This window comes from Orbicella faveolata, unplaced genomic scaffold, assembly GCF_042242905.1.
Source record: "Orbicella faveolata isolate gen_17 unplaced genomic scaffold, um_ofav_v1 contig_25, whole genome shotgun sequence".
NCBI classification, from domain to species: domain Eukaryota; kingdom Metazoa; phylum Cnidaria; class Anthozoa; order Scleractinia; family Merulinidae; genus Orbicella; species Orbicella faveolata.
Genome location: NW_028301553.1, coordinates 13,617,501 through 13,641,238, shown reverse-complemented (window position 1 = coordinate 13,641,238; position 23,738 = coordinate 13,617,501). Strand labels below are relative to the sequence as shown.

The window sequence follows — 23,738 nt, the reverse complement described above, 5'->3', positions numbered from 1 at the left end:
AAATTCAACATAAGTCTGCTCATAACAGACTGGAACAACAACTTTTATCATTAACAACTGTTTAGACAAAAAAAAATGGATTTCCTACATTGTTAACAATAATGACTAAACTGTTGTACACAAATATTAGTTCAAACCACTTTTGACTTCAAAATTAAATGACTGTCAAATCTGGAAAACTGTAACTGCTCATATGGGAAACAGGAAAAAAAGAATTGTTTGAGAGAACAAAAAAAAAGGAATTTGGTTGTGAAATCTTGATTTTGGTGTACTTTGTGAGTGACAGCACTTTTGCAAGATCTTGAAGCATGTATACCATGATGAGGGACCACAATAAATAACTGGCTGATTACTACAAGCAATTTTCTTTTTCATATTCAGTGGTTGTCATTTCTTGTGATTTGTTTTGAGATCTTTCACGTGCACACTGTGAGTGGGACACTTTTTGCCAAAATTACATGTATGTAAATTATGTAATCTTGAAGCACGTACATGATGACTGACCACAATCAATAATTTGCTACATGTAATTACTGCAAGCTAGTTACATGTACCTTGAAATTTTCTTTTTAATATTGAGTAGATGTGATTTTTTTGTGATTTGATTGTGAGATCTTAATTCTGGTCTACTTTGTGAGTGATGGCATGTTTTGCCATTAGGAGTAGCCCCAATCAGTAATAAGTAATGTCAACCAATTACTTGGATCAATTTTCCTTGAATTATTAGTTGCTGCTTTCAGAGATTTGATTGCTCCTGGTAAATTTTTAAAGTGATGACACTTTTGATAGAACTTATATATTGTGCATGTACATGCGGCTTAGCACATGCTCCCAACCTGAACCTCACTTGTGAACAAACATGGCATCTGTGACCATGTCCTTTTAGAGAAGACTGGGATTTACTTTAACGCCTGTCGAAAAACTCCTCTGGGAAGTCCTGGAGTTGTTCAGTCTTTGCCTGCCATTTTGGTTATAAACAGTGCTTGATACTTCGAAAAAAAAGAAAGACAGGAATACATGTACATGCAGGGCGGCAAGAGAGTGCTATTTTGTGAAAAGGTTTGTTTGTCCACAGATTCATGTTTTTGGTTTGGCTAAATTTTTGATTGATTTTGATATTGAGAGAGTCTTAAAAGCTTACACACTAAAGCAGTTTTCAAAAAGGGGATGCAAATTATGTTGATTGAATTATAAATTTCCATTGGGCTAGATTTATAAATAGTGCAAAAATAGTGTATTTAAAATCTGTTTTTAAGATAGACATTATTGTCATTATTTAAAACTACTATTTAAATAGTATACTCGCCTGATTAAAACTTAAAATATGTTTAAAACAGACTGTTTTGGTTGTATTTTAAAGCTTATAATATGAATTGCTATCTCATATAGGTTTTAAACTTCCTATTTAAAACATATTTTATGTTCTTGGCATGTCAACTACATTTTAAATATCCTATTTAAAGACTATTTTAACACTGAAAATTTGTAAAATACTTTTTAAACCTACGGCCATTGCCAACATAACTTTCAAAACAGGGTTTAACTAGAATTTTTAAACTGTTTGAACGAAATTTTTGTGGCCGTAGTATTAAAATAGATTTTAAATCCCCTATTTAAACCCTGTTTTGAGCTCAAACTACGTTAAAAACAGAGTGAAAATCATTCCAATATCATGAAGTAGGTGTTAACTATACTTGAAATACATTACAAACAAGAAGCAAAATTTTGAATTTTGTACAAAATAGCACAAAAATACCCTATAGTGACTTCAAAATACTGTTTAAATCGTCAAAGTACGTTCAAAACAGTTTAAAATCAGTTTAAAAATACAGCTGTTTTGGTAAGGGAAATTTACGTCACTTATTTCCTTACCGTACACGTTCCAGTTTGTGTTAATCTGTAGTTTACTGTACATGACAGTTGTTCTGACAAAGCGTGTTTCATAGACACAGTGGTGACTGATGATCGAAAGCCAGCCAGTGTCAAATTCGCAGCCGTTGTGAGGTCCACTAACGTAAAATCGTCGATCTGACTCGCCAAATATGGAGAAGTATGTGGGTGGCGGGTTGTTGTTGTTGTTTAGATCAGTCCACGGGGAGTCAATCATTCTATTCTTGGAATACCAATTCTCTTTGTCGCTGTCCGTAGCGTTGAACAAAATAGAGAAGACTTCAGTTTCACCTTTGTAGACAGTCACACGCACCTAAAAAGAGATCAAGAGGGGTCGATTGAGTGATTGACTGACTGAGCCGATGTTTTCTACAGCTAAGTACGCATCCCTAGTCCAGCTCTTCAACAAATGATAACGCAAACTTATTTGAAAATTTCGGTAAAGGAATTATGCGTCAAAGTTGACTGAATATTTATTTCCTGTCCTCTTAAGTTTGTCATAATATTTTTTTCCAAAGCATGGCTATTTTGCTAGACCTACCTCCCGAGGGCTAACAGTTTGCCAGTTTTGTACAAAGCGGTTCTTATAATGTGCTTTAAATGAAGAGTTGACGTTCAGTGCTTCTGTTTTGTTCTCATTCAAAGTTTCTGCTGACGTCCACAGTTGATAAATGTCAGCGGAGACACCGGACACCACTTTAAACACCATAGTCCAACCTATCGACAAAGTAAGCAAGATGCTGCAAGGTTCTAACAATAGAGTGTGTTTTCACATGACGTCACGGCAGCCATATTTGTGTCCCATATCAATGAAGCGTTGGCCATATTTGTGTATAAAACCAATCCTGTGGGAGCTGAACACTTTTCTTGTGTAAAAACTTTCTTTTGTCCTGATAAATTTGCATGGCTGCTGCGTGGGTAACGTGACTGAAATCGCTTTGTAAGTAGCCGTTATCAGTGGAACCAGGATTTAGGAATTCAAAAGACTCTGTCAGAGAGAAGTGGCTTTCATCAATTTTTGCTTTTTACAAGGGCCTGCCTTGGTCTTACCCAATTCTGAAAAGTTTTTGCATATCACAAGAATCTCGATGATCAGTTCAAGTCATATAAGGCAACTATATAACTGCTCTCGCACTGTATAATATTAACTTTCACTTCATGTTATTTCAAGTTGTCAAATAAGTTGATGTCATGTTGATCACATCGTGTTTTTTCATATCGCGCCGTAATGTGCCATGTCACCTAAATCATGTTCATCGGCTCGCGCCTTTCGTGTTCGTCGCGTCCGTCACGTCCGCCGCTTCCGTCGCGTTCGTCGCGTTCGTCGCGTCCGTCGCGTCCGTCGCGTCCGTCGCGTCCGTTGGGTCTGTCGTGTCAGTCGCGGCTGTCGCGGTTGTCGTGTCTGTTCTCTCATATCATGTCATGTGATACCGTTATTATTCGCTGTTTTGTGTTTTTGGACAGGAGGTCTTTAAAATCGTCACGGTCACCTTTACCTCCATTCTTGTATTCTTGATCACAGTAAACGTTAAATATGCTGTTCTGATACTTGATCATATATATTCCACTCTTTCGAAATCCAGCATTGTGCAATTCGGCACAGCTTTTGTAAACTAAGAAAAAGTAAATAAAACGTAATGTTTGAACACATTAATCAAATAAGTGTAAACCTTTATTTCTTAGAAGAATATATGTAAAAAATAGTTTTATCACATGACCCGTACGGCCCTGCGCGGAATTTCCTTGGAAAACCATAAGAAAAAAGGTCCCGTATGAGGGCCGTACGCGTCGAAGTGATAGGGCCGGAAAAACACGTACGGCCCTACTAGAAATGCATACGGCCCTACTACAAACTCGAAGCGAGTTAATGACAAAACAATTTTGTCGCTGCAAAATTTTGTTCTGTTTAAAATGGGTGATGAAAGGGAACATTCTGAGAGCGAAGTTTACTATCCAGGCGAACTGTCCGATGCAGAACTACTTCAGTCGCCAACTCACTCCGAAAACACAGAAAGAAAGTCAACAGTCCTCACATCTGAAGAAGTTCACAACTTTCTCAGAAGCCAACAGCAAGCAAACAGGCGGTCAAGAAAACAACTTTTCCGGATGAATTGTCCGATAATTAACCTTCGGAATAAGCAAACAGTCTTGAGGCGAAACTTCTTTCAGTGGAAAGCATCAAAGAATTCATCGTGGGTTAAAAGCAAGAAAACCGGCAAGTCGCGAAGAAAACAAAGTACGATATAAATTTTGTCTTCGAGTTTCCAAAGTTAGGAGAAGAGAAATCACAAACATACCTTGTGTATAGTAGGATAAATTGCTCTGCAGTTTCTACATCAGTGTTGTTTGAAGAGACAAAACTGAGTACAAACACAAGTTCATTACCGTACAATTCATCCAGATAATAAAACTCACTTGAATTTCCACTACACAGCAAAGCCAGCAAAGTCAGCAAGCCCAGGTGCTGTTTGCGGGAGCCAACATCGGTGTCATTAATATTCATTTGGTGGTTCTCCCTTGTTCAAGAGAATCCAAGAGGTCGACAAATAGCTTGAAACGACCGACGCCGACATTTTCTTGAATCTTCAGATGAAGAAGATTTGTGAACAATTTCAGCGAAGCGTGAAGTAAACTTTTGTCACTCGCTAAGTTTTTGATGGTTTTGACATATTTTTGACAGCTTTATGTCAACTTTCTGTTGGCTTTTTAGTATGAATTGTAAATGTGGACTTACATTGAAAAACAAATATGAGAAAGTGAGTCGTATTTTTCAATGAATTGTGAGTTTCTTGTTGGACGCGAAGAAATAAATGACACTAAGATTTTATAGTAGAATCTTTTCTGTAGTTGTTCCGCTCACGGCCGTCTGATGTTATGTAATCGCGTCCTATTTAGGTTCAACTGTTAAGTGGTCATATGATAAAATGCTTATTGACTGAGTAAGGTCGGGCCGGACGGGAAAATATTTGTCTCTCGGTCAAAACGCACGGACCGAGCGCAGCGAGGTCCGTACGTCCTGACCTCGAGCCAAATATTTTCCCGTCCGGCCCTCCCACTCAGTCAATAAGTCCGTATTATTCCAGGTCTGTCGACTTATTCTTATTGGCTGATGACAGTTGATCAGACATGAATAAATTTGTTGTTGTTTAATGTTTCCCCTAAGGTACATATTGAAATTATACTTATCAGGCTTAAAGAATTAGCATACACCGGGAAATATGTGAATTTTCATCAAAGCAAAGGTGTAAAATGTTGTATCAAACACAATGACGTTCCCGCCATTTCGTCTCAGGTAGTTTCGAGAAAGTCGCTTCGGCTGTCCATGCATCGCACGAGTAGCATCCTCGGAAGAACTGGGTACCATGTCTAAAAATAACTTAAGAGGGATTACCTTTGGTATAAGGCCAGAAGCATATCACCTAGGTGATATGTTTCTGATAAGGCCTATGTGGGGGATTCACTCTCTTACCTTGCATTTTTGATAATCTCTTGATCAAACTTATAAAGAGATTAGTATCAGAATTAAAAGAAATCTATTTAAATATTTCTCCTACAGGCATACTAAGTCATTCAATTCTCGATCCCTCTCAATCGAGGCTCTGGATGGGGTTTAAGCCTGTCTCAATTGAGCTCGTATAATGTTGGAAAGTTGCTCACTGGACTGCCAAAACGCCGCTAAAAATTGCCAAAAATCCAAAAGGCTGCTAGCTAAATTTTAAAAGCTAAGTTGTTAGTTAAATTTCTTGATACTTTTATATGAAAATTAATTAAAAGCTTTATTTTTCGTTCTTCACAATAATTGCTTACATCGGTCAAGAAAAATAGCGTAAAACTTAGCTTTGAAGAGTTGCTCGCAAATGTGAGCGAAATTTAAGGAAACTCTAATAAAGTCTAACGTATAACGAAACAAAACCCATGGACCATTTGACGTCTTGCCGAACGTTGTCAAGTGACAGGTTATGTGTTCAGATTTCAAAAGGTTGATAAAACATTCAAGAAATTCGCATAAATGGAAGTTTTCTTTGAAATCGTTGACTTTTCCGTGCTTGATATGTGCTGTAAACCCATATTTTGCTCAAAAGTTGCTCAGAAAAGCAAAACTTGCTCGAGGTTGCTAGAACCGCAAAAAGTTAATCCTAACGCCAAAAGTTGCTCAAAAGTTGCGGAGCACAATTGGGACAGGCATCATGGGGTTCACTGACAACTGATATATAAATCCCCACTTCTCCCTCCCCCTACTCCCACCACCCCACCCCATCCAGGCTCTGTTACCTTCCCCGCAGCTCCACTGCATGCGAAAAATCTGAGGTATTCCAGAGCGTTTTGTCAATTCTAACTGCTCTATTCTATTTTTGCTAAAACTGCAAAAAAAGAACAACTTCGCTTACATTCATCGCAGTGTTTTCCCATGATACCTTGCACGCAGGTGCATTTGTATTCGTGCGTCTGGTGAACTGGTTCACAGGTCCCTCCATTCCTACATTGGTTGTGATCACACGGGGACTGAAATGAGGGCAATATATGAATAAGAATCATTTTATTTTATGTTTTGCCCCTCGCACACGGCAGATGCCTCTAAAATTTGAATTGGCCGATCACCATTCAGTGTTAAATTGATTAAGGTATTCGAAAATAACGCGACTTAAATTAACGAGATTCAGGGAAACAATTACTTCCCAATAGAAGAAATTCTAGCGAGAGAGGTGCTAGAATTTCAAAATGAGGGAAGTTAACCGACTTACCACTTAAAAAACCCAGAAATTTTTAAGAGAAGAGGAGCAAATTTATTTTAGTATTAGAAGTTGCTTCGCCCAGGGGTTAAACGAAGTACTCTGGCGACTTCGAGCTTTCTTTACAGTGTCCTTGATTTCAGCGGATCTTCACCCTGGTAACAGTTTTTTTTCTTCTTGTTCTTCTTCTATTCCAAACCATTTGTACAATTCCTTCATCAACTTGGCATGATATGGTATCGAGAATTTGGAGCGAAAAAAAAATGGAAATTAAGATCGCGGAAATTAACGTTAACAAGAATTAACGCGAATCTTTAAAATTCGCGTTACAATTTCATGAGGCTTTAATTTCCTATAACTAATGATAGTTCTCACCAAAGCTGCCCCCGTTTTATTTTTTTTGCTGATTGAAAACAATTAAACATTACTGTATGAACTAAAAACTGGCCATCCGAAGGGTATTTTCATTCGCACTTTTTGAACATATGTAAATATCGCGAACAGGTGCGAAGCGACACGTACGATCGTTTACCTAGAATTTTCTCTTCGAATCTGGAGATTAAGAAAACTGCTTTCTTCATTGATTACGATACCTTCTGTTTTGTTTTCCTCCCCAAAACCATCTTCATGATCTTTAAAATCGTTTTAAATTCGTTCTGGCATCTCCGCCACTTCGAAGCGAAAGTACTTGATCGCGCAATAATCGTCATGTAGGCATGTAGGCCACATAGAAGTGTCTTAGCTCGAAATCTTCTTGCCAGCTCACTGAAAAATTGACCGGGTAAACAGTGTGCGCATAGTTTCTTCAAATCGGGATTGATTCGCATACTATACATGTAGATACTATCAATATTTAATCACTTCTTTTTACGTGGGAACTAATTATATAAATGCCTCCTCGCGTTTTGGCTTCTGTACCAAAACCCTGCGGGGACAATAAGGTAATCTGTTTAAGAAAGTTCCCTGTTACAAAAGTTTGCATCGTTTTTGCAAGACCTCCACTTAGTCCGCTTGAAGTGTAATTACGAAATTTAGTGTGCTCATCTGAGAGATTAAAATTAAAGTGGTCTCTTTTCTGACCGGATCTCGGCCGGCCAAACTTAACATGAACGAATTTCAATTTTCGCCGGCTAAAAGTTTTCAAACTGTTAAATACTGCCGAGTTTCAAATTTACTTAAACATGATGGACAGGAATATATAATGTAATTAAGAAACTGATGCATCTAATGATGTCCAAAGGTCTATTTTGTTGATTTCTTAATCCTCCAACCTGTCATTCTGAAATAATCAATAATCTAAAATTTTACAGTGTGAAATTGTTGGCATTATTTTTTTTCTTGTAGGTCTAGCTAACGATTTTGCAACGTAAAATGCAGACCTTTGCCTCCAAGCCAAAATGCTGCATGCCATAACAATGGTTTTTCGGGCAGATTGATCGACACCATGTTACAAAGCAACTGTTGGATGGAGGCTGGCTCGTGAAACAGTCGGCCGTAATTTAAATTTCTAAAAATGCCATTTTTTTTCGTCAGTTAAGAAAAAGATAAATTGCTCTTATCATAAAAAGAGTAACGTTTTCTTAGTAACTACTTACCATAAAGCTATAGTGATGAAATTCCAGGCTTACAGTGAACAATTCCCACGAATTAAATTTGTTAGTATCCAAGAGTTGACAGAGAAATTTTCCATTTGCATCACCAACAGGTCTGAAGTTTAACGCTCGGCATTTAGAAGACTCTGTACACGCTGCAATGCAATCCTGCTCACCATAAACTGTGCGAGACTCGATCGGTGTGGAATTGAGTTTGTGATGCGGAAACGGAAAAAAGTTGGCGTAAACTAGAATTCCATCAGCGACATCAATGACACCTTTGAAGGTCGAAGACTGAGCCGCGTATAACAACATAAAAAGGGACGAAATGATGGCAACAAGCAAATAAATTAACTTGGTAAACATGATTTTGAAATTGAAACTGAACCACTTCGATCAAGAACAACTGGCGAGCATCTGTGAAGTACTGTACTATTACTGGATGGCAGAGGTCCGTCCAACCCTAAAAGGAAGGTGATTATCATAATTTAAGCAGGTGAAAATATTTAAAAAGGTAATCATAGAATTTGTCAGCGATTATTAATTTCAATAGGTAAGTCATTTGTAGTTTTCAAATTATCACACCTCAGCCAAACATAGCAAAAAACTAGTGGCTACTAAATAAATTAAAAAATCGCAATATACATGAAGAGATGATATGTTTATTTTGTTGGTTGTAAGTATAAGCAATTATATTTTTGGAAAAATGTAATGAACGAGTGTAGTTAACAGCTCGCTGCGGGAACCACCAGGAATCCCTGACAAATCTGTTCTGTAACGACCTGTCAGTTTTTGTGTGGGATTTTCCACACTTTGTCAACGACAGCGATATTTATTTATTTATTTGTCCACGAGAGCAAAGCGTTTGTCACGTGGTTTCTATTTGGCGTGTAGACTGGGTTCCACTAGCAAAAGGTTGAGTGTTTTTGTGCGGCGGCCATTAGTGTGATTACTCTTAGCAGGTGTTTTCTTTTTTGGCGAATTTTGACTTGTTTTTGAGATTCGGAGGGAGTCTTAGGCCTTACGTCTTAGTGTTTTCAGACACTCGCTGCCGTATTTATTTTTGTCTCGACATTTATTATAAGGTGGGTAAACATTTTCTTTCTGTATACGCGCGAAATTCTTGGATGAATAAGGAACAATCAATCAATCATACAACAATCATACAAAGTTCCAATTCTCGGAAAGAACTTTCTGCAGTTACATATTTAAATTATGTCACATTGAAATTCCTTCGATCAGCTGAAAATCCCGACAATTTCTGCGGAAAATTAAATCCAGTAAACATTTTGCATGTCGCGCCGCGCAGTCTGCAACTGTTGGAAGAAAATTTACACTTGATTGATTTCATTACTTTCAACTCCCGGCTATTGCTAAAATCAACATTTTATATCAACAACCGAAGTTTTACGGACAGATATAACATAATGACAAAGCCCAGTATTTTCCTATGTATTTATGGTTAGCAAGTTGAGGTCCTCTCGACTGATAAACCATGATTTATTGATACGTTGCGTGACGGTGCAGTCTGTTTTAAAGCTGGTTTTCACTCGTCGGAGTCGTAGTCGGAGACGTAAGAGCGCTTATGACCTAGTGAAAATCAGCCTTAAAAGGACTAAATATTTGCATTTGCCTTCAAACTTCACGCTAAACATTTTTACATTTACTGGTCATGTTTAAGCACAAAAGCTAATTTCTAAAAGTGTTATTTACATACAGTTTTCTCAGCTTGAAGCACGAATACTAACTGACATTTGCAATCGGAGCTGATTTATCGTAAACAAACTCCGTGCAAACAGCGACCGATTCTAATATTTCCGCTGATGGATAAAAGTAGACAACATATCTATTGCCGTTCCTTGGTTCAGGCTTACTCTTATGGCTTGAGAGTACTTTTCCGAACAATTTCGACTGGATATAGACTGAACTTTTCATGAAGGGGGGGGGGGGGAGGGGGAGGGGGAGCGTCTGCGTAAGAGCTTAGGCTAACTGAACTATTTGTCTCCACTTCTGGAACTAATCAACAAATCCCAGGACAAATGTAGCCTTTGAAATAAAGCTGTTCCCACAGTAAACATCCCCTAGCCAACCCGATTCAAAAGTTGTGTTCGGGAACATTAATTGTCCCAGTTATGTTGTACGTCATCTGGCATCCCTACGAAACAGGCCATGTTATTGTTGATTGCGCGTTCCAAAATCACAACCAAACTCTAATCCGTCTCGTGTGCACTTACTTTTCGATGTCATTTGTTTTCTCCTCCCTCCAGCGAAAAACAAGCCTAACCTGCAAAATGTGTTTACTTCAATGACTTTCTCAATGAACTCCCCCCCCCCCCCCTCCCCCAATGACTTTGGGCTATATATATGTCTGCTGACTGATCTTATAACCAGGATTCTATGGTATCTTTACTCGACGTTCATCATTAGAACACGACAAAATGTATAAATATTTACTGTAAAGCTACAATTTCTCTGATTTATCCATAGCGCATCAACTTTTATTTGACTGAAATCCCACACAAGTTCGCATTGCGGACCTATTTTTAAAAGTACACAAGTGGCGGACTCCAGGGGGAGGGTCGGCTGGGTGGGTGGGGGAGGGTGGTCGGATCCCTCTTCCTTAAACAGATGTCTGAGGAGCGATTGTCAGGACTTGCACTCATGCACTTGAAACATGACCTTAACATTGGTATTTACGACATCTGTACAGTATTTGTAGCCAATGGGTATTATAGAGGTGTATCCTTTAGGAGTAAAATCCATGTCCACGGTAATGGAGCTAATTGGTTATAGCGTTACAACGGTTATAGGTTATAACGACCTTCAAAGGTGTCATTGATTGTTTATAGGTTATAACGACGGGGGAGGGTGGGGTGGAGTTTGTTGGTAGTTGGGAGATAGACGGAGTTGCAGGGAGAAGTAATTTGCCCAAAAAAATTTCCTGTAGTGTTTTCTGAGTCAAAGTTTGGACTCCCGATCAAAAATTCCTGTATCCGCCCCTGAATACGTACCTCGAACTCAGTGCCCTAATGAATTTCCAGAGTGATTTAAATCGCATTGGAAATTCAGGTAGACAGGCGCTCTCAGTGGTGAGTTAAGTTCTGACTGGTTCTATAGCTGAGTTAGTTATTCAGTGTTAAAATACTGTTCAGAAAAGGGGAGAAATAGTCCTTAAACGAGATAAGTGACAAGTGAAGTGAGAAACGCCCAAAAAATTCCTTACATTTAACAAATGGGAATTTCAACTCTGTTGTATGCTTGTTCAAACTTAAATACCTTGATGACTAATGAAATGCTTTTCCTATCTTTATTCGTTGCCCAATTTATGGCCACAGTAAATTTAAGCCCAGTAAACATTTTCGATTTAAACTGTTCAGGCAGAGTTTTAGGTCGAGAAACAAGCCAGCAAAACAGACCGGCTAAAATGCATAAATATTAAAACATCGAAAACATTAAATATTGAAAACCACTATTTAACTTTAGACTGAATTTTATTATCTGCAGGCTTAAATGTTTAAGTTATTATTTCATTACTACAGATTTCTTTGTGAATTACTTCAACGATTTATGGCTTAAAGGCAATCTTTATGGTTCAATAATGCACTATATGGACCCTGTTCATAAATGGCTGCCAATTATAAATTCTCTTGCATGTCTTTGAATTTGATTCACTGAACTCGTTTGGGGCAAAAAATTCTTTTGAAAAATCAACTCGAAAACGAGGTTAGTTAGGTTAATTTTAATACTTACAAAAGAATTTATAATCGGCAGCTATTTATAAATAGGGTCTATAATACAACTTGAAACGTAAATATCGTCAATATTTTCTACTGAGTAAATAAAGGGTAGATCATCGCACTTATCCCGAAGTAACGGAATATTATAAATTAATAACGATTATATTTAAAATCTCAGTCAAGACGAAGTATCATATTCATTGACCGGTATAATGAATAAGTACTCGGGTATACTCTCTTAATAAGTTCGTGACTCCAGCTGACTCACTCTCATGATAACCCGCGTGCATGGTTACAAATCACTGAATCTGAGGAGAACATTTTGTTTATGGTTTTTCGATGTGATTGATCGCAGTTATAGAAAACGTTGGGGTTTTTCTCGTTACGTTTTTAAAATTTAAAAACGATTTTTCTTGCTCTCCCTATTATTTTTCCTACAGCTAAGAGGTCAGTTTCCATATACTGTTGGTGTATTCAAATTCTAACTTGTCTCCGAGACTTCAGGAAAAAAAGAAAAAAAACCTTTTGAACATTCTACTGCCGTGTGATTTCTTTTGTTTTATGTCCCCAAGCCTCGGAGCCAAGTCCGAATGGCGTTTAGGTATTGGATTGTATTTTCAATTATTCCTAGCAGTTTTCATTCTTAGCTTACATAGCAGTCTGAAACATAACATTTTCGTTCTCGCTCCTGAATACATATCGTTTAGCTCGTGATCCAAAAGTGCTATTACACATCGTCGGGACATTACCTAAATTTTCTTGTAATACTTTTAAACTAGCCCTAAAAGAAATCACCGAGTACAATTACTGGCTATCAATTGAATTGCAAAGTGCTCCCAATTTGCCTGGAAAACAGGTTTGACTGTAATTCTTTATTGATCAGAGAACGGAAAAACGGGGTACTTTTGGGATGTTAGTGTTTGTCGAAGCGGAATAGACGGACTTCACTGAGGTGACAATTTAGTCGATGATAAAAAATAGTCCGTTTTAAATTAACCACCTCTTCGGTTCAGACTAATTTATGTGTATTTTCTTCACGTGTCCTGTGTTTGTGTCGAAGATCAATCAGCGCTTGGCATTCCTCGACAGCCCAATCGGATGCCAAGCGCTGATTGGTAGATTTGAAACGGTCTGCATGTCTTGAATTCTTTTGGTCGCTGAGTTTGGTACCGATCATATTGAGAAAGCTGTTTTCGTGATTTCAGCATCGATTTTCTCGGAAAATGTTGGAGGGATGAAGCTCAAATTTGGCGAAGAGATAGGGAAAAATCTCATTGATCAACAACCGTCGCCATTCAGGTGATATTTTCAGTATTTTGGCGTTAATTCCAGTTTGAAGCGGAGGCGGTCGCAGCTGGCGACCGCCAAGTTGCAAGCCTTGTCTCCCTCTATTGTCTTACCTGTCTCCGGCCAAAAGTAATTTCGTAAAAAGACGCTTTAGACGGCCCAGGAAGGAGTAAAAACACGACACATGCGTCGATTAACGTTTCATTTAACTTTTATTTATTGGGATATTCAGACCGAGATGTAATTTGGATATGCAATTTCCAGAGCTTTAATCATAACCCTCATAGATTCTGTTCGTTTCATATAAACAAATTATTAACCACGAACACATAGAGTGGTCCGCCTGTGGGAAAACAACAACTTGAACTTTCGACTCGCAGTTATCAGATCGTGCAGATTGAAACTGTGGCGAAGTTGTGTGCCAGTCGGCATCAGACCAATAATGTTTTCGCAGTTTGTTCTATTTTTGAGTTGCGAGGTATAACAAAACACTTAATGGCTGGCCCCACGGGAAACAGTGGGTATTGATTACCTTTGACCCTCAGTGTTCCCCTCGACTTCCCCGCAGGGAACACTAAGGGTCTCAAAGAATCAAACTCACAGTTTCCCTCGCGGCCAGTCATTAAGTGCTTAATATTTCCCTGAATAACGGAGACAAATACTAGAGCTGCCCAAATCAACTAAACCAGCAACGCACAGGGGGAATTCCAAAACAGGGAAAAGCCGGGCTGGACTGGAACGAGTTCCTTTGTTTTGGAAGTCCCAGTGTGTAACTTGCGTCCCAGTATAATTAATTCCATACCATGTGACTGGATCGTGCAGAGGGTCTATTATTTCAAACGGCTTGAATATTTATTCAGGGTTTGATGTTAGTTATTTGTGGTGTGCAACATGTGCAACTTTTCTACATTAATGATTTGGTAACTAGAATTAATTAAACGATACGCGGTTGCTGGTTGATTTTAATCAATTCAAGTTGGCAAATCCGGTTGAATGCTCGCAGAGACATGAAGTTGCCAAGGCAGCAGTCGCTTTGCTGGCTTTTTCAAAATTAACAGACCTAGAGCAGTCGTCAATTGCCATGTTCAGATATCTACACTAAGGGAGTGAGCGTCCGTTGACCACAATTGCTTCTACATGTATTTGACATTATTTACGTTCTTTGCAACTCACTATTACAAAGCCTCTGTTTTTCCCCCACACAAGTAAGAGTGACTTTAATGATACACTTTTTTTTGCATTGTCTGCCGGGATTCGAATCGAAATCAGATTATCACGTGATAGTTCTCCAACCTTATCTGATCTTTCGGGAAGCTGGTACATTGTATTTTGTGCCAGGGTTAACCGTGAGTTTTTGTGTATCCAAACCAAACATAAAATTTTGTCCAAAAGTTCAAAAGTGATAAACTAAAAGGACCTTTTGCGTTGAAAAATCCGTCAGGCTATAGCTATCTTACTATTTAAAAAAAAAAACATAGAACGAGGGACACTATCAATGGCATTTTGAACAACTTCATCCACAATATCACCATTACATCACTGGTAGACTAAACGTGTCAGTGGACACGACCGTTGTGTGGTGCATTATTTATAGACGTACTTAATTATTAGTCAATCATTATACTCGGGGGTTAAGGAAGTTCGCGCAAATTGTTTTTGCGCATCCTTACTACGCACTCAAATTCACACGCTATGGCATGCATCGATGCGCGCGCTTAGTAATAAAATGAACAATGATAGGGCAGATGGCCATTGCTATAGCTTTGCCAGGATTTAACGATCTTGGACGTTCGGCGATCCCTATTTTTCTTTTGATGGATCATTTTCTCAACCGATTTTCTACGTTAAGCGAAAAAATGAAGAAAATCTATCGACTAGAAGTTTGAATTTTTTTGCAAAATGCACCATCAAATTCCGATCTTTTTAGCTCTTCGTTTATCTGTGCGACGGTTTCAAATGCCTCTTGAAGGGTTACGTTTTGTGAAAACATTGGTAACATTTGGAATTATTTACGCAACAGACCCACTTCTACAAAATATGACTTCGATCGTTTGTCTCCGTTGACTCACCTTCGATATTGTTAACTATAAACCTCTGTAAACCATGCTGAATTACGTGCGGCAATTTTTTAAAATCATGATAGTTTCTCACATGCTTTATCTCTGAAACGAAGTTGGTGACCCCAATTTTTTTTGCATTTTTGACACAAGTTACTCATTATCTGACTGCAGTAAAAATTTAAAAAATAGCTATTGAGTGGAAAAATTTTCGCGCGAGCGTCCTTAAGCAGCCTGATGCATGGTTAGTGGACTCAGATAAAACAAACACGATGTCTTACGATATAGACAGCAATATATTTTATTCTGCCTAGCATGTAGCAGATACATAGATTCATTTTGATAAACCAATGGGGTAACAGAATAGGTCTGTGCATGTCCTCAGAATATGACTCCTTTCGTACCTGCAAGAATAGCGATGTTTCTCGTTTATAGACATTGACTTCATTCTTAGACATGCACACTTCAGTGGTTGGCAAAAAGGCGGCTTCGTTTTATTTTCGTGGCTTCCACGTGCGATTCCGAAGTAAAAAGTCTCGATCCTGTTGCAAGATCACGATATCATTTTAAATTAAGCTACAACAAAGGCGCAAGTAGCCTTCCCGACCCAGATAATTTGAAAGGATGGACAAATAATCCCAGTTCTTGGCCAGATTTAACAATTGGGGATCTGTACCCGTATTTAATCGGAACGCCGGGAATTTACACGAAGGGGAGTCTAAAATCCTTCACGTCACTTGAAGCGTATGAGTTTATCATCAGTGGCCACTTTAAACCATTGTGGTGTCATTCAGTTGGAGACAATATCCCTTATTGCTTCATTAAACAGAAAGTAATTCCGTCCCAGAGAATTAACAATCAGCCGCACGATGCGTGGGTTTGCCTTCATAAAAAGGACGCCAGTGTCCACGCAGCACATAGCAGATGTGTGGCCGGGTAAAAGAGATGTTGCTGTTTTTTTGTTACTTTCATTACTACGCATACTGTTCATTTAGAAATGACATCAACTCAGAAAAAAAAAATCCGAGCTGATGTCATTTCTAGATTTTATATTCTTGCAATACTCACTGTTCATTTAATGAAAGAATGTGAATAAAAATAAACGGCTGCAAAGCGAGACAAACAAGGGGCATTCTAAATGCGTGTACCTTAGTGCCAACCATTTTCCTACTATGTGGGAAAACGGAATTCGAACTTCCAATTTCGTTTTTCGTTTACCCACACCATCGGAAAAGGGAATTCGAGATTCCATTTTCGTTTCCCGTTTTCCTACTACATTGAAAATGGAATTTCAACTTTTATTTTCGTTTTTCGCTTTCCCACAACTTTGGACAATAGAATTTTAAGTGTCATTTCCTCTTCTCGTCTTTCGTTTTTATAAGATATTGAAAACGGAATTTGAAGTTCGAATTTCGTTTTTTTTGTGTGTGTGTGTGTTTGTCACTTTCTTGTGTTACCTGAATCGGAAAAATATTGGCACTTCCTGTCGCTATCGAAAGACCTGGAAACCACATCCTTCATGAGGTCTGTCCGCCGTTTTCTTACTGAGGAAAATAATAGTTATGAAGACCTCTTCGAGGTAATCAAGAACCGTTACCCGAATCTAAGGGGCTGCACAGTAGTTTGCTAAGTGTAAAAAGGTTTTCCAGTTTGCATGGTATCAAGAAGAGAAGGTCAGTTGCGGATAGAACTGTCGATATCCAGTCAGTGTAGAATAAGGACTGCGGACTGCGGACTGCGGACTGCGGACCATGTGGGGTAAAATGAAACTAGGGGTAAAATGCAGACTGTAGTCTTTTTGACTGAGTTGTGTTGCCGTTTCCATCATTGAGAGCTAACCGTAAGTAGGCAAACCGGAGCGTTATTTAAGCCAACCTGAGTGATATTCACGCTATAACCGGAGCACTGCAAACTTTCACTGCGATTAGCCTGAACAACCCTGTTTCCGGTTAGAAATAGTGGATATAATGGAAATAACGCCGACGATATATATTAAAAGGTCTGTAGTGTGCAGTCTGCAGTCTGCATTTTACCTTCAGTCTGCATTTTATCCCCGATCTCCAGTCCGCAGTCTGTATTTTACACTGACTGGTCGATATCGAAGTGGAAGGTGCCATATCGGAGGTTCGACTATATGTTCCAAATTGATCATGACAAGCCTTTGTACTGAGCGTTTTTGATTTTACAGTGGGACCTAAATAGCTATTTAATTCGGTGATTTGTGATGGTATACGCATTATTTCATTTCCTAGCCGATATCGATATCGTGGTAGTCCTATTAAACAGAAGGCTTTTATTAACAGTCAGCTCGCTCGATACGGTTTGTAGTGGGCTCAAAAATTCGTAAATATTAGTTTTCTATAAATATAGCTGCGTCCATTCTGAGGATCGTAAGATAGGAAAAAATATATATATAAGCCCAAAGAGCGATAGCGTCTGCTTAATAGGCTACTGTCTTGAGATAATATAATAGAACACGAAAACGAAAAACGAAAATCGTAGTTCAAATTCCGTTTTTCAATGTCTTACGAAAATAGAAGATGAAAAACGGAAATGACAACTGCAATTCTGTTGTACGAAGTCATGGGAAAACGAAAAACGAAAATAGAAGTTCCAATTTCGTTTTCAATGTAGTAGGAAAACGAAAAACGAAACTGAAAGTTCGAATTCCCTTTTCCGACGGCCGGGGTAAACGAAAAACGAAATTGGAAGTTCGATTTTCGTTTTCCCATGTCGTAGGAAAACGGTTGGCACTAAGGTACACGCATTATTCTACGAAAAAAAAGTGTATTTCCTTTTTTCTCGATCGCAGGCTTGGAGAAGTTTGCCGTCAGGTCGCCGCTGTCCTGTTTAAAATAGAAGTTACTGTGAAGCTAGGTCTTACCAAGACTTCCAGCACTAGTGAAGTATGCAAGTGGAACAAAACGTTCAGAGAAAAGGTTAGTTCGTTGCTTGTCATACAAAATGTTCTTGTAGGCACTAATAAGTGTGTTTGGTAATTAAGTTGAGATAATTTATTTGCATTTTGCTTATTTATCTTCTTTTCCAATGTTTCAATCAGATTAATTCCAGATCAGTTGCTGAGTTTACCGACCTTGTTAAGAGGAATAGGAAAGGAAATGTACCTTCAGTCTCTTATACCCCATCACCAACCTTCCCTGATCTGTCTGTATTAAAAAGCCTAAACGAAGTATGTCCAAGAGCAGCTTTCTCCAGTTTAATTCCCAAACTTGACCCCGAGGAGACAGACAGTGCATCAGAAGATGAAGATGAGAGTAACATACCTCAGCCATTGACAGCTCTATACTCAGAAGGATATGCTTCACTTAGCAAATATCAGCTAAATGAGAAATGCAGCCAGATTGCTAAAGAATTGCAAGTCACTCCAGAGCAATGCAAAGAGTTGGAGAAAGTTACCAGGAATCAGTCTGTCTGCCCCATATATTCTGAGCACCGCAAAGGAAGAATCACAGCAAGCAAAGCACACAGTGAAGTAAAGAGGAAAAAGAGTACACCTCCTGAGAACTTGCTGGAGTCAATTATGGGTTACAAAGCCTATGACCTTTCTAAAATTAAGCCGATTCGAAGGGGTATTGACAATGAGGACAAGGCCCGACTGAGGTATATAGTGGAAAAAAGCTAACTCATGAGAATTTTGAATGCAGGTGGTCTGGCTTTGTTATAGATCTTGACAGGCCATATTTTGGAGCATCAGCTGATGGAATTGCAACTTGCAAATGCTGCCCAAGAGTTGTTGAAATAAAATGCCCTTTTAAACATAAAGATGTACTACCAATGGAAGCAGCTAAAAGTGTTCCTGATTTTTGTCTAGATGACAAAGGTCATTTGAAAGAGACACATGCATACTATACCAAAATACAACTACAGGTACATGTGAAAAGGATGGAAGTGGGAGACTTTTGTGTCTTCATTAACGAAGATTTACACATTGTGGAGGGAATCCCTTTAAACAAACATTTCATAGAATACTCCCTTACCAAACTGGACAGTTTCTTTGAAAATGTAATACTTCCAGAGATCCTTCAGTGCAAGGAAGTTGGAAATTTCAGAGATGGGAGATGAAAACAATGAGCAAGGTGAGGAGCGGTTGTACTGTATCTGCAGCCAGTCAGAATATGGAAAAATGATCGCTTGCGACGATCCAACATGTGATATTATGTGATTTCACTATGCCTGCGACAACATCCGTAGGAAACCAACAGGAAAGTGGCATTGTCCACATTGTAAAAACGAGGATTAGAAAGTTGATCACTCTTCTTACACTCCTTCATGTACCCTCCTAGCCTTACTAGTACTTTCTGATCAATTAATATTTTTACGATAACTGCAGAAATTTTCGCGCGCTCATTGGCTAATCGTTATTGTCAATAAGCGGACAGACACATGAATTTATAATTTATGCGATGCGTCAACGAGCGAGAGCGGACAATTTGACAATTTGTTATCGTAAAAAACACATCAATGTCAGTTTTTAATGCGTCTGTCCTGTTATTGACAATGAATTTGGTCATAACATTGTCAGAGTAGTCTGCGGATCAACTCGGCTATCGCCTCGTGGATCCACAGCTACTTTGACAATGTTATGACGAGATTCATGATCACTAACAAGACAGACGCATGAAAAACTGACGTCAATTTGTTAATCAGACTTCAATGGTCATCAGTAAATAGTAATTAATTTGTGTTCGATAATTTGGTAACCACCTTAAGACACACCAAATTTTAATAACTTTATGGATTATCATTAATGACACATTATTTTTAAGTATAAAAATGGAAATAAACAAAGCAACTCAATGTTAAGTGACAAAGCAACTTTACGTCTACAGACAAGCTTATCCTACACAACCTGTTTAATCAAATAAAACCCTAAGTTGCATTCAGTGCTTTTTGAAACAATTAGTCTGTGATGCAATCCTTGTGAATGCTACAATATCAAAGTTATACAATCCATTTTGTTAATAAAAGTTATAATGTTTCCAAAAGGTCTAGATAGCAGCAGACATGTAAAGATTTTAAGGAAAACGACCAATTTTTTAAGTTTGCAAGACATGTTTCGACAGAGCTTCTGTCATCTTCAGTTGAATGAATGATTACAAAGCAAGTTGAATAATAAGTAGGCAAAAATGCTAATGATTTAGACATCAAATTAGTTTTTTCTTCCTTCAAGATAGGTAACCTTTTTGGTGTGAAAGACCCTATCCCCGACGGGCTTCGTTCGTTCATCTTCAGTTGAATGAATGATTACAAAGCAAGTGTAATAATAAGTAGGCAAAAATGCTAATGATTTAGACATCAAATTAGTTTTTTCTTCCTTCAAGATAGGTAACCTTTTTGTTGTGAAAGACCCTATCCCCGACGGGCTTCGTTCACGTGTGGTTTATAAGTTTACATGTGCGGGCTGTAATGCCTGTTATGTCGGCGAAACCTCCCGACATTTTTCCACACGCGTACGTGAGCACTTAGCCGTTGATAGGGCCTCTCACATCTTCAAACATCTTCAGAATTCTGAACGTTGTCGCTCATTGTGTTCAATAGACTGCTTTCATATTTTAGATCACGCCACTACCAGCTTTCAACTCAAGATAAAGGAGGCTACTCATATTCAAAAAGAACTACCTTCCCTCAATCAGCAATTACACTATGTAAATCTAAAATTATCCTTTTAACTTACACCTTTTCACGTTCTGTTGTTACTATTTGTCTCAATTAGCATTTTTGCCTACTTATTATTCAACTTGCTTTGTAATCATTCATTCAACTGAAGATGACAGAAGCTCTGTCGAAACATGTCTTGCAAACTTAAAAAATTGGTCGTTTTCCTTAAAAAGTTATAATATATTGATGCCATAGGCATCAGAATACATGTACATTTATTTTACTGAAACGAGGTTCCAAATTTGAAACGGCAGCAGAGATCATTACTATGTTGTCAGTATGAGGAACACGGGAACGTGGTAATATTCCAGCAAGTATTTCAAAATTCTTGAGACGTTTCATCATGAATCCGCACCCGTGCTAGTCTTCTAGACTCCTCTACATTTTTCATGCTTAATTGTTTGACTCCTTTTGTAAAACCAGGAATAGCAAGTGTTGCTCCCCTGGAGGCCAATTCTTCTCTGCTTTAAAAAACCCCTGTCAGCAAGAACTTGGTTTCCATACTCCAGGTTGTTAAGAAAACCAGATTTCTGTGTTATTAGTTTCTCAGATGCCCTTCCCCAAAAGCATTAGAAATAAGAAATAGAGCACCATGTGGGGGAGATCCCAGTCGGTATCTTACCTGTACTGCGATGCGTAAAGTTGGACCTTGTCAAACACCTCTTAAAGGAGCTCAGTCACGGTATTTTGAGTTACTTTGGCCACATACAAAATTACCTTTAAATGGTAGGGAACCTGAAAATAACAGTTTAATAAGATAGAAAAACACCAAAGACATAATGATAAACCATAAAGGAACAAGGATGGCTAAGGATGGAGAAGAGTAACACAGATTACAAACGTCGAGTTTGAAAAATTGAGGCTAAACTTTTCAGTATGCGCAAACCGTGACTGTGCTGCTTTAATGTCAAGTCTCGTGCTCTTTCACAGAAAACTTCAGTGCAGTCTATAACAACTCTACATTTTCTAAAGAAGGGTTTAGGGAAGGTAATGTTCAAATAACTTCCTCTTTAGCTGGCCATCTAACCAAAAAAGACAGGAGATAAATAACCCCACGTAACCTAGGCGTGACGTCACGAGAAACATCGCTATATTAGAAACTTTCTATGGATGAAGGGAAGCCATCGAAGCGATATTTAAAGGCTTTTTAATTCAGTTAGTTATGATATCTTACGTCAAAAAATGTAACCTTCTGGCTTCGCGGGAAGTTAAATTGTTGACAGTCGAGTTATTTATCGAGTCGAAGGCAATTTGTGGAGTTTAATAGAGTTAACTCATCTCAGGAGAAAGTCAAAGTAAGTACAGTCGACTCCTGATAACTCGAACCTTCAGGAGAAATAGTAAAAGGTTCGAGTTATCGGGAGTTCGAGTTATCGGGAGTTCGAGTTATCAAGGGTAAAATTGTGTAGAAAATGGCCTGAAGAGAAATGAAAATTACTTCGAGTTAGCGGGGGTTCGAGTTAGCGAGGGTTCGAGTTATCTGGAGTCAACTGTACTTTGATCTTCTCTTACTCATCCATCTGTCTTCGAAGTAGAATATATTGAGTACCTTAAGGAACTCAGTGCGACCGTGCAAAATTGCCTTTAAGTGAAGGAAACCTGAAAACAGAACTTTACTAAGATAGAAAAACACCAAAGAGATAATAATAAAGCATAAAGGAACAAGGATGGTGAAAGATGAAAAAGATTAACACGGATTACAAACGAGAACTTGATAAATTTAGGCTAAACTTTTCAAGATGCCCAGCTCCTTTAAGGCGGGCTATTTCTATGTCTTAAACTCGTTACCTTTTATCAAAACGAATTTTCTGAAGTGGAATTGATGCTCGTCCATGCTGGTTTTGTACTTTAGTAAAAACCACATATCAATGTTCCGAAAGTATAATAGGGCCATTATGCTGTTCTCTTTGAATACTCGTCCTTTTCAACAATTCTAGAAACAACAGTCAAGTGATATTAGCTGTCAGTTGAATTGAAAAGTGCTCCCAATTGGCTTGGGAAAGGATAACCAAACACTTCATAGTCACTTTCATAAAGCTTTGCTATTTGAAAAATTTTCGTTTTAAGAATTTGAGAATAGTAATGTAACATTTCAGCTGTGGTGTTAGACGAACGAAATGGCGGGAAAGAAACGCGGTCGTCAATTCCCGCCTTTTTTACCAAATAAGGAGCATCTTCTGAGAGTTCTTCGTAACGACCAATAAAGTCATAGTTAACAGCACAGGGATGGCACAGTTTGTCAAATGGTGCCCAGTGTTCGTCAGGAAAACGATGCGAATCTACCACGAAATTTGCGAATTCCGGAAAAGTCACATCACTACCTGTTTCAAGGGCCTGCTGTGTTGCGTTACGTCTGTATTGTTTGACTATCCTCCTGCCAAACGCACGATGAAAAGACTTGTTTTCTTTTAAAAATTTATCCCTGTAAGCAGAAGGTATTCGCTCCATGGGATCCCGGACAAATAGGAACGTAAAATAGTTCTTAAGCATTTCTTCCACTTCTTGTGGAGAGAAATTGTTGAGGTTGTTTTTAAACTGCCGTTTACTTTGCGATAAAGTTGCTTGTCCTCCTCTTCCAAGCCTGACAATACCTCTTCATTGTGTGCTTGAGACTTTGGGTATAAAATAGTAAATAACTCTCCTGCTACGAAATACGAGGAAATAACGAAGATCCTTCCCAAGTACAGTGTCGGCGTTACGTTTGTGCCTCTTGCAGTAATCTTGGACTCGAGCTTTTCGTTCTTGCAAACGAATTTCCATCCTCAA

The 23,738-nt window shown here is 38.4% G+C and overlaps 2 protein-coding genes and 1 pseudogene across 2 annotated transcripts; 1 reads left to right on the top strand and 2 right to left on the bottom strand.

Moving 5' to 3' along the window:
- Nucleotides 1–1,404: 1,404 nt before the first annotated feature.
- LOC149109064 (uncharacterized) lies at nucleotides 1,405–8,527 on the bottom strand. Its single transcript, XM_089294210.1, has 5 exons — nucleotides 8,216–8,527; nucleotides 6,279–6,393; nucleotides 3,387–3,503; nucleotides 2,432–2,607; nucleotides 1,405–2,203 (listed from the first exon to the last, which is right to left on the bottom strand). Exons 1-5 carry the CDS (start codon nucleotides 8,525–8,527, stop codon nucleotides 1,781–1,783), a joined length of 1,143 nt encoding a protein of 380 aa, XP_089150336.1. The 3' UTR covers nucleotides 1,405–1,780.
- On the top strand, nucleotides 7,943–21,759 carry LOC110057933 (uncharacterized). The gene is made up of 3 exons (XM_089294200.1): nucleotides 7,943–8,686; nucleotides 18,106–18,232; nucleotides 18,355–21,759. Exons 1-3 carry the CDS (start codon nucleotides 8,577–8,579, stop codon nucleotides 18,934–18,936), a joined length of 819 nt encoding a protein of 272 aa, XP_089150326.1. The 5' UTR covers nucleotides 7,943–8,576; the 3' UTR covers nucleotides 18,937–21,759.
- Nucleotides 21,760–22,913: 1,154 nt separating this feature from the next.
- Nucleotides 22,914–23,738, bottom strand: part of LOC149109063 (carbohydrate sulfotransferase 11-like) — a 1,120-nt pseudogene continuing 295 nt past the window's right edge.

Bases quoted from the DNA above. Each gene is read 5' to 3' on its own strand.
- LOC149109064 (XM_089294210.1), bottom strand. From the start codon at position 8,527: ATGTTGTTATACGCGGCTCAGTCTTCGACCTTCAAAGGTGTCATTGAT. The intron at 3,504-6,278 runs GTAAGCGAAGTT...ACTTTTTCTTAG, and splicing joins GGGAAAACACTGCGATGAAT to TTTACAAAAGCTGTGCCGAA. The intron at 2,608-3,386 runs GTAAAGGTGACC...CTTTGTCGATAG, and splicing joins TCAAGAATACAAGAATGGAG to GTTGGACTATGGTGTTTAAA.
- LOC110057933 (XM_089294200.1), top strand. From the start codon at position 8,577: ATGATTTTGAAATTGAAACTGAACCACTTCGATCAAGAACAACTGGCG. The intron at 8,687-18,105 runs GTGATTATCATA...TCTCGATCGCAG, and splicing joins CGTCCAACCCTAAAAGGAAG to GCTTGGAGAAGTTTGCCGTC. The intron at 18,233-18,354 runs GTTAGTTCGTTG...TGTTTCAATCAG, and splicing joins ACAAAACGTTCAGAGAAAAG to ATTAATTCCAGATCAGTTGC.